This window comes from Microtus oregoni, unplaced genomic scaffold (assembly GCF_018167655.1).
Source record: "Microtus oregoni isolate MIOR12 unplaced genomic scaffold, Mior012 000016F_ref0000370, whole genome shotgun sequence".
Taxonomy (NCBI): Eukaryota; Metazoa; Chordata; class Mammalia; order Rodentia; family Cricetidae; genus Microtus; species Microtus oregoni.
The window spans coordinates 38,702,609-38,713,771 of record NW_024543075.1 but is presented as its reverse complement, the minus strand read 5'-3'; the positions used below and the strand labels follow the sequence as shown (position 1 = coordinate 38,713,771).

Below are 11,163 nucleotides of genomic sequence, written 5' to 3'. Positions count from 1 at the left end.
AACAACTTGACTATTTCCCCTCATTTTTCAAACTCACAAATAAAAACATTAGAAACAAACTACATAAGACGCCTAGCAATAGTGGAAAGGGTGCTTGAACTGGCCTTCCCCTGAAATCAGATTGGTTACCACCCTAATTCCCACCATAGAACCTACATCCAGTAACTGATGGAAGCAGGTGCAGGGATTCACAGTCAAGCACTGGACTGAGCTTCTGGAGTCAGTTGAAGAGAGGGAGGAGGGATCATATGAGCAAGGGGTAGGGGTCAATATCATCATGGGGAAAACCACAGAGATGGATGGCCAACTTGAGCTAGTGGCAACTCACAGACTCTGGACTGAAACCTGGGAAACATTCATGGGACCAAACTACACCCTCTGAATGAGGGTGATGACTGTGTAACTTGATCTGTTTGGGGTGGGGGCCTGGCAATGGGACCAGGACTTATCCTGGGTTCATGAACTGACTTTTTGGAGCCCGTTCATTACCTATGTTGGGAATACCTGTCCGAGCCTGATTCAGGGGCTTGGTCCTGCCTCAACTTGGTATCCCAGACTTTGTTGACTCCCCAAGGGAGGCCTTAACCCCCTCTGAGGAGTAGTAGATGGTTGTGGGATGGGGAAAGTGGGATAATGGAGAAGGTGAGGAAGAGGGAACTGGGGTTGGAATGTAATATGAAAAATATGTTTGAGATAAAAAATAAGATTATAAAAAGAAATAAACTACAATAACATCCTTCACCCAAACAAAATAAAAAATCCACAAAAAATGAAATTCAAAGTTAACAAGAAAGTAAAAATAGCAGCAACAAAAAAAAATTCTGGTAAGACAGAAAGAAAATCCCCAAAGATAGCCAACTGAGACAAAAATTCCAGAAAAAATACCATTGAGTTTGTTTTTTGTTAGTCAAACACTCCTGTGCATGGGACATGCCCTGCAGTGTAGATAATATACCTATGGTATTTCATGGGATGAAACTGATTTTTCCTTTTCAGTGTGTATCAATTGCAGACAACTTCTTACTTAGGGGTGGGATCCTGTGTTCACTTCTCCCTTTCAGTGCTGCAATCGAGCCTGGCTTGACTCTATTAAGACCTTGTGTGCATTGCCACAGTCTCTGTAAGTTTGTATGCACATCAGTCCTGTTATGTTTGCTTGATACTGTTTTATTGGAGTTGTATATGACCTCTCACTCTTCCAAACTTTCAGCCTCATCTACTGTAAATCTACTTAGACATAAGGATGATTTGATGAAGACATCCCATTTAAAACTGAGTGCTCCAAAGTCTCTCACTCTCTGTATGTTTTCTAACAGTGGGTTTCTGTGTTAATTCCCATTGACTATAAGAAGAAACTTCTCTGATGTGTGTTGATCAATGTAGTGAATTATTGATTATAATCATTTTAATGTTTTTGTTACTTTAGCAGAATAATAGTAATAGGTCTCCACTACGTATGAGATCTGTCTAATCTGAGGTTCTTGACTACTTAAGCAGTGTACATATAGGTTCCATCTTATGGGATGGGCCATAAATTAAATCAGAAAGTGTTCAGTAAATCCCACAATATTTGTGCCAGTATTGAACAAGTTTATCTTGTAGGCAGGAAACTGTTGTAGGTTTTGGGGTTTGTAGATGGGCAACGCTGTTTTTAAATACCAATATTTTCAATTTGTTCTTTCTTTTTATAAAAGGAAAGAAAAATGCCAAGACAGAAAGTATGAAAAGAGTAAAACCATGGTCAGAAAAATTGTTCTTGTTTATCTTTCCTTTATTGGATTGGTAATGATGATTGACATCATGGGTTTGTCCTGATCAAACCTGCTTAACTACTTTGTGAACAGAAGCTTCTTAATTTACTCTGCTTTGGGATCCTCGTATCTCAAGGAAGATTGTTACACTGAAGTCAAAAAGGTTTTCTTATTATTTGAGAGAGGGAAAAATCGACTTAAAGGCTTTTCCTCAGACAAGTATCTCGACTGCATTTCCCATCAGTGTATCTAAAGATTGGTGGCAGCCTGAAAGGCTAGAATATTTGTCTAATAAAATAACTTCCCATGAGTACACTATATGTGTAAAGAAACATTAAGAATATAAACTATGAAATAGACTATTAATAGGATATTGGTCTATTCATATATTCATATATATAGTACATTATATTTCAAGCAGGAATAATAAACACAGTGCAAAAATCTTCTTAGTAGAAAATCATCTAACATGGAAATAGTAACTTGTTAATGGTTACTTTTTTCATTTATAAGGTAGACTATTGAATGTAGGTCCTAAATCGATATTAGGATCCCTTGGTTAATTTGAAATTTCTGTGGAACTACTAGTATTCTAATTGTGACTTTTTAAGTCATCAAGTACTTTTTGCTTTGTGATATTGAACCACGAACGTGGTATTGTTCCTTTTTCATTAAACTTTTTGCCATGTTTGTTTTCTAGCTCTGTTTTAAAGCGGCAGACAAACCATTTCCAGTATGACTGGGGAGATGAGTCTGGAGTGATGCTCCACCTGGCATAGTTATCTCCTGCATCTCGATATCTTTTGTATGAATGTTTCATGTCATTTACAAAAAAAGGATAATCACTTGCTACTAAACTAGTACAGAATTCAATGACAAAGTCCTCTGTTTTGTTCCATTTAGCTCCACGTACAGCCTGAGGACGGTGGAGTGACACACTGTGGTCTCCTTCGTGTTCAGGAATGGTGTTGGTACAAACTGCTTTACAGAAAGGACACTGCTTCCAGCAGCCACAGAGCTGGTCAGAGAGAATTTTCTCAATGTCAGGAACGACTTCATCTGTGGGCTTACTTGAGCAGTCCTCTTCGACTTTCCTCAGTGCAGGATCCAAAGCTGCACTCATGGATTCTTTGAGAAACTCAGTATCATTAATTTCCAGGTGCTCTATGCTTATCAGGTCTCTTCTTGGAAAGATCAGGTTGCTCCCTAGATGATCACAGAACAAATCCAACCAGCGAGATGCAGTGCTGCTTTCATCTTTAGTTACTTCTGTGGCATTTTGAACAGCAGAGAGGATGGCATTTTTGATGTCTTCTAAACTTGTTTTTAAAAAAATCTTTAATTTTTCACCTTCTTTTTCTGAACAGTACCTTACAATGTGGTCTCTAATGTAGTCCCTAAAAAATTGTTCTGGATGATGAATGTAATCCCAATACTTCTCAAAATTTTCTTCTTCTGCCAGAGAAATGAGAATGTGCTTCTCCAGGTTAGACCTGTTTCCATTGAATGCAGGGCAGGTGGAATTCATGTCCCTACTTACTTTACGACCCATTTCCCCCCATATGGTAGAAGAAACAGCAGGAGTGAGCTTACGCCAAAGAAAGTCAACAAAGGATGTGATGGAGGCTGTACCTTGGCAGCGCATCTTAAAACTCATGAAGAAATCATCTTTCTTTCTCTTCATATAGTTCACAGGATCATTTGCAATCTTGAATGCCTCATGCATTTCCTTGAAAATCTTTGATGCTTTCTGGAATAAGCACAAGGATAAGTCGATTGCATAGTCTCTGGTAAACGTGTATTCTTCCTCAGGGGGCACAGATTTCATTTCATTTTCTATAATCCTCAAGATTTCATGAAAATCATTCTGACTGTAACCACACTGTTGCTTGCAAATGTTTTTAATTGTTTCATCAACTCTTAAATCAATATTATGAGTAACATTTTTAATGGATTCTTTATGAAATGTTTCTAAATTCGTGGGGATTGAACCATGTTGTTTTTTCATTTGGATATGTTTGTCATAATTGATTTCAAACATATCTCCAGAGTCCCTTTTTAGTTTTTCTATAATATTTTTCTCTTTCTTGAAATGCTCCAGAAGGATATTTTCAGAATCCAAATCAATGTTAGGATCTGTCACAAGAGGAACACTTGGAGTCACATTGGAGATCCAATTTGTCCAAAGTTGATTGAATTTCTCATGTAACTCTTCATCACTGAATTCTTTACCCTTCACACTTAAAGCCAACTCTCGGCTCCTCTCTAACAGTTCATTTTCATATTGTGACACTTGGTTATCTAGTCTTTCTTGACTTTGTTTAAGACTGAGAAGCTCATTGCCTTTCTTTCTGGTGTCTGAAATAAGTAATTCGTTAAGCATTTGCAGCTTCTGTTCAAAATAAGCTTTCCATTGGACCAATGTTTCACTATCTGGGTCTTCTTCAAAATACTTGTCAAATTCTTTCTTGATGGTTTCATATTTTCTGTGAAGTGGACCTTCTAGTGTATTGGTTGTGATTGTCTTTATTTTTGAATTCTGAATCTGATTGTTCAACTGGTTTTGTAATTCCAGCACATGGCTCCTCAACTCCCAGGTCCAATGATTATATATCGTTTCCAGTTTGCTCATGGCTATGACTTCCTTGGTGTTTCTGAAATTGAAAATGAAATTCTCACTGACCAGGGCTTTCCACAAATCTTGAACTCTGAATTTTACATCTGAGATTTTCATGATACTTCTCCTGGATTCCTGCTGGGCAGTCTGAAGAATCACACTCTTCAATTCCTGGACATTGTAGCTATAATAAGGATTGGGAGAGGCCATTGGGGGGTTGCCATCCCAGAGGTGAGCAAAGTAGTAGACATGATTCTTAACATTAAATTTTATTACATCACTGAAGCGGGTTATGTCTGAGCACTCTTCCACCTCAGCAGCTAATGCTGTCATTTCATCCAGTCTCTGCTCCAGTCTCCTTCGTCCTTCCACAGTTTGGTCTTTAGCTGTAATTTCTCCCACATTCTGATGGACAAAAATGCAACTTGGGGAGATTTTCACTTGTTTCATTCTGAGAAAAGCCTGGACAACTATTTGTAGGACATCCTGCATCTCTGCTGGATTCTCCCCAAATATATTGATCAAAGTCAAGTTTCCAAGACCAGTAACGAATGTTGCCATCTCATTGTCCCAGTTCTGGGATTTGTTTTTGAGTTCTGGAGCCCGAAGTCCTTCTGTGTCTACAACAAGCACAAAATCAATGCCAAGTTCATCTGTGAATGTCTCTTCCACCTTCAGGAGCTGCATGTAGGCCCCCTTGGTGCACCTGCCTGCACTGGCTGTGAACTGCAGCCCAAAAAGTGCATTTAGTAGGGTGGACTTCCCTGAGCTCTGTAGGCCAAGGATAGAGAGAACAAACAACCTTTTGTCTCCAAGCGTCTCTGAGAGCTTGTCAAAAACAGCTGCCACCCACTTTAGAGGCACATATGAAGCATCCCCATCCATCAGCTCAATGGGAAGACCAGCTACCATCAGGTCTGCAGCAATCTGGGGGAGGTGGAGAGAAAGGCCATCTCTAAGGGAGGAAGTGTCTTCCAGAGCTTCATAGATCTGGGCAACTTCTCGGAGTAGGTGCTCAATGCCAAATGTACAGTCATAAATCTCTGTGGTGATGGCTTCTATCTGATTCTGCTGGTCAATCAAGAAGTTACTTTCATGCTTTCTATGTCCTTCTGTTTGTTCCAATGACCACAAAGACCTTTGTTTCTCCTGTAATTTTTCTAAATGTTCTTTAGTTAAGTTATATAAAAGCAGACTCAACCAGGTCAAGATGTACTCTTTAGAAGGAGTTTCTGCATTTTCTTGAAGAGTTTTAAGGAAAGAGCATATTACATCATTGAGAGGAAAGGCCTTTTCTAATTGTTGAAGGCGGATTTTTTGTTTCTCTCCCTCAATATCACTTTTATGTTGTTCAATACTCCGATTACCCTTTTCTGTCAGATGATAGAGTTCTTTGTCCTTCTTACACCAAATGTGCCAGAGTTTTCCCTGAAGTGGTAGTAAGTTTTCTTTTATCTTTGATAATGTCTGTTTTGCTAGTAGGGCCATTATAATCTCAGCCTTTTCTTTAGCTTTCTTGCAGTCTTTCTGGTCTTCATCAACCAGGAATCCTTGTTTTCGAGCTATCTGTGAACAATCTTCTAAGCTCAAAGAAGTTTTAGAGTGTTTTAATAAATGTTTTATGGCATTTGTGAGTTCTTCTGTTAATTCTGCCTCATTTCTATCCCTGATGCCAATTCTTACTCTTCTACCAGAATTATTAACCAAGACATTTTTTTTATCATCCAACAAGCACAATAGAGGTATTGAAGACTGACTCAAGTGTCTGACAATATCCTGGTTTTCTTTATTGCCATCAGAAGATGACATGAGGACCACAACGACAGACGAGATATCTTTCAGGAAGCTGAGTTGTTGCCTATGGTCCTTGGCATCTCCATGAAGATTGGTAAAGGCCACACACTTATCAAATGTGTCCTCACCTTGACCCCCAGGACAGAACCAGGAGATCTCCACCACTCCTTCCATCAGGAGACAATATTTGCTACTTCCTCTGCAGTGCCTGTGAAAAAACACATCGTGTTTACGTTTATGGAGAAGAGAGTTCATGGTCTGAGATTTGGAAGCAGAGAAGCCATTTCCAACTCTAATGAAGGACACTATGGGGGTAGAGATACAGCACATCTGCTGATTCCTGTGACTGTAGCTCTTGTCCTGTGGTGATTTACTTGACTCTTGCCAACTTCTCCTGATTTGTCTGAGAGACCAGAGAGAGAATTCCATCTGAGAAGTGTTGGGATTTGGCACCACAAGGGGGAGTGCAAACTGACAAATGGAAAGTTTGGACAAAATGTATTGCCTAGCAAGATCATCTGCACAGTGAAAAATGGCCATCTGGATGTCCATTGGATGAATGCGTTGTTGGGAGTCTGTGTCCAGAGGATCAGTAGGTTCATCTCTGTCATCAGACAAGTCTTCGAATGGATCAAAGGTATCAGTTTCCTCATAACAGGGACCTACTAAATTTTCAGGTTCATCATTTTCAGCCTTTTTGAGAATTAGATGTCTGAACCCACAGTCTAGCATCAGTAGCTTTTGTAGGAAATAGAAGGGAAGTTCCTGTTCAGATGCTGGTTGGGAGTTGTGTACAGAAGTCTTGCAGATCTGATGGAAGTCAGCTTTGCTCATCATTTTTGGGTAGTGATGTTCTAGGCCTAAACGTTGTAGTAAGCCTAAGAAAGGTCCTTTTTCTATCATTTCCTCTGTGCTGTTTTCATCATGTTGCTTGTTAAAAGTCTCTTTGTTTTCATGGTTGAGCCACTGCAATTGTTCTTTCACTTCATCCATCCTCAAAGGAGAGATGTCGTGTTTACAATTCTCATCAGTGTGTAATCTCATGTCAGTCTCCCAATTCTTGGAATCAGGATCTGTTCCAGATTTTGTGAGGACATTTGGAAATTTTGGAGACAACAGCTCTTCTATATGCTGCCTTATTAATGCTAAGCATTCTGTTTTCTCTTCTAGAGAAATGGCTGTGTTTCCAACTGTGCTTGTCAGAGTTTTGAGTACTAGGAATGCCTGTGCCCCATTTGGGTAGGTAGTTTTGAGCTCCTGATACACGTGTAGGGCAGTTTGTATTTCATCCAGGAGGAAGTTTAACTCAGCACATCCCAGGAGAGCCTGGAAAACATGGCTTTCCAGCACATTGCCTGACCCAGCTGCAATAGAGATTAGTAGCAACTGTAGGTCAGGCTGCTCTGTTTCTCTAAGGTAGTCCAAAAAGTAACCAAACACTGTGGTGACTTTACATGTGGCTTTTCTTTGAGCTTCTTCCACTGTTTGTGGAGATTTCTTTTTCATACTCCCTTCTAGGGTTTTTTGTATTTCCTTTAATGTCTGAAGAAATTCAGAAAGTGAGGTGATTTTTTCTTGTTCTCCCTCTGATTCTAACTGGTGTATCCACTCCATGCTAGATGGGGTCTTCAGAAAGTCTGTCAATTTGTACACACAACCATCTATCACATTCCTAAGTTTCTCATCACCAGCATAACCTGCTTGGAATTTAATATTCTTTTGTAAAAGTCTAGTTTCTTGGATTATACTGAAGAATTCTTCATCCTGAATCTGAGTAGGAAGGCCAGACAGCACAGCATAGTTTTCTTTTAGGCATTCAGCCACCTGAAAAGGGTCCTTAAAATCACTTTTGTGACTTCTGAGGATGATGCTCCAAACAGGCACGAGCCTAATTCCCTTATCAATAATAGACCATGTTTTGTTGTTGGCAAGTAGACCAGCTGTCCACTGGAAAATTTCATTTGCTTCTGATGGTCCACCTATCTTGGACACAGATAATTGGACGTTTATTTGGAGCTGGTGATTAGGTGTATTCTGACATGATCTTACATTATGTGAATCTGACATTTTCATGCTCGCCTCAAATTTACCTTCAAAGCCACTGGAGTTCTCTGTTATGTAACAACCTAAAGCCTCTGCTGTCCACTGCTTCACAAAATCTAGCTGATCACTTTGGAAACCCTCTGAAATGGCCTTCCAGCAGTAAATTCCCCCAAGATGCAGAGGACCTTGATTAGCATGAGAGCCAAATCTGTTGAAAAAGTTTTCAGTACTGTTTCTTATTAGTAGGAATCTGTCTGGTCCATCAGTATGTTCCAGTTGTTCCTCAATAATTTTCAGTTCCTTGAGCGCAGCTTCAGAGAGCTGGAGCTGATCACTTCGAAAGTGGAAGGAGGCTAGTGGCATGTACCTGTACTTAACTGAAGAGAAATAAGAGTGCTCTGAATTTGATTGCTGTGTGTCCTCAGATTCAGATTGTTTGCTTTGATCTTTACCACATTCTTGACTAAATCCAAAGTGTTCACCCTTGGCTGATATCATTGTTCTAAATCCCAGCTTCTCCACTGTTTCGGTGAACAGAGATTCTGCTTGAGAAGACATAAATTCTTTTGTGTCCATCATTTTTCCTTGTTCAGGTCCAAAGAGAAAGAATTCTTTGGGGACCCTTAGTAGCTCTTCTCTCTTTGCTAATTGGTCCTTTCCCTTGCTTGTCTTATAAATTCCCTGCAGAGCCAGCCCTCCAGATGCCCATTTTACCAGATCTCTATCTGGGAGGTTTTCACTGTAGGAAAGTTTTTGTTCCATGTGGTTGAGATGTCTTTCCATTGTTTCAGTGACATCTTTTAGTGGTACTTCCGGCCTTGGCCAGCACTCTTCAGGAATCTCCATTGCTTGTCTCAGCTCTGCTTCTTTTTTTTTAACTTCTTCATCTTCTCTGTGCTTCCCTTCTGAGTGTAAGGCTCTCAGTTCCTGCAGTGCCTGTTCTGCCTTCTGCTGTCTGCTCTCTATCATCTCCCCTGGAGTCTCCTGGAACTCTGCAACACTGTTTGGCTGTGAGATATTAAGCAGCTTCTCCAGAGCCTTTTCTTCCCATGTGTGCTGTGTCTGGGACTTCAGCTTCTGGAGGTCTTTTTCTTCTAAGTATAGTAAGTCCATGGCACAGGTCACACCCAGGTCTTCCCGAAGCTTATGCAACCAGGAGTCAACAGACAAACCCACTTCTGTCAGCATCTCCTGGAGATCTAGCTGCCTTCTGCTTCTTGACTGAACACGCTTTGTTGTTGCCATGGCTCTGTGAAGAACAGATACTTATTCATTCTGTGTCCAAATATAAGACATCTGACTCATATGACCCAAATTTAAGTGTTTTTAGAAGGCTGGTCTTGAAGGCTTCTCATGCTTTCTTCTAATTGTCTAATTTATGTTTACTTAAAACTTTTGTCCTGTCGTTTTCTGTTTACTGTAAATAATTTATATGTCTAGCTTCCATTAAGAGGTTCAATCTAATAGACCGGCTTCACGTATTTATTTCCTTCTACATTGACTCAAGCCAGAGCCACTAATGGTTAAATTTGAAAACATTATTTGGTGACAACCAATATTTTATTTGACAAAAACGTAATTTCCTTATGCTCATTAAGATTTCTGTATTTGTTTCTATAGAAACTATGTTGACTTTTTCAATTTATATTTTCCTAAATACAAATCAAATTATGTAATACTGTGTTGGTCTCTAATCATTATAAATGAATTTCTGTTTTATGCTTGCCGCTATCTTCTAACACTTCCTCTTGCCCTAGAATATTGTTTTAGAATATTTCTATTGATGTGATAAAACACCATAATCAAGGCAACTTAGAAAATATGTCTAATTTGGGGCTTGTGAGATCACATGGTTAGAGTCTATCACCATCATGGACAGGAGGATGAGAGTAGTCAGGAAGGTATGGTTCTGGAACAGTTGATGAGAGCTCATGTCTTAAGACAAAACCACAATAAAGAGAGAGGGATAGGGAATGGAAATGGCTGGGGTCTTTTGAAACCTCAAATCTCATACCTAGTGACAAACCTTCTCCAACAAGTCCACAATTGTCAAACCTTCTCAAAAATTTCCACCGCTGTGGAACAAACATTCAAATATGAGCCTATGGGTATCATTTTCATTTAAACCACTGTATTCTACTTTCAGCCCCATAAATGTATAACGCAAAATGTATTTCATCTAATTTCAAATGGTCTCAGCATCTTTAATTCTCAACACTTTAAAAATCCAAGTTCAAAAGACTCTTCTGAGACTAAAAACAATTTCTGAATTGTTACTCTGCAAAAATCACAAAGCAAATCACATGCTTCCAACTTTTAAAAGCAAAAAATATAAATATCATACCATTCTGTTTATTGCACCCCAAAATACAGTTTAATTTAGTATAAGATGTTGTACATAACCGTTATTTCACCAGATGTCAAAAAGGTAGGCTCAGTCTGTGGACTATTCCAGTGGGGTTTCTTTGAGTTAATTCGATGCTGTCTCTGTGGCTTCAAGTCTCCCTCCTACTTCATGTAGCATCTACATTTTCCTCATCTCTTCAGCTAGAATAACTGTTTTGGAGTATAATGAGACTCTTTTCTTTTATAGGAGCCACAATTTCACAAGTTCCTTCATTAAATATGGAATATACAGTGAATACTATCTTGTTTCTATATTCTGCAGAAGTTACTGGAATTGAAGGGTGAGTTTTAAAATTTGTTTTTTTTTTCTTACTTGGCTTATGGATCAATTTTGGCTGTTTATGTCATGAGTACTTCACTCCCAGAGTCTGCTGTAGATCAAAATTTTATCTTGAATATGCAAACCTCATGTTTGAGATAGTTTGATTCCTAGGAATAGAAATAAGACACCAACTCTACAATATAGTCAAGTTTGAACTTTCTAAATACTTCAACTAAAATATATGGATATTTTTAAAATGCAAATAACAGTTTCAGAAATGCAGATTCCAG

General features: G+C 39.1%; 1 protein-coding gene across 1 annotated transcript; it reads right to left on the bottom strand.

The window, feature by feature from the left end:
• Positions 1-2,343: 2,343 nt before the first annotated feature.
• On the bottom strand, positions 2,344-9,450 carry LOC121457373 (interferon-induced very large GTPase 1-like). Its single transcript, XM_041666044.1, has one exon. The coding sequence runs from the start codon at positions 9,448-9,450 to the stop codon at positions 2,344-2,346; it is 7,107 nt and encodes a 2,368-aa protein (XP_041521978.1).
• Between the last annotated feature and the right edge of the window lie 1,713 nt (positions 9,451-11,163).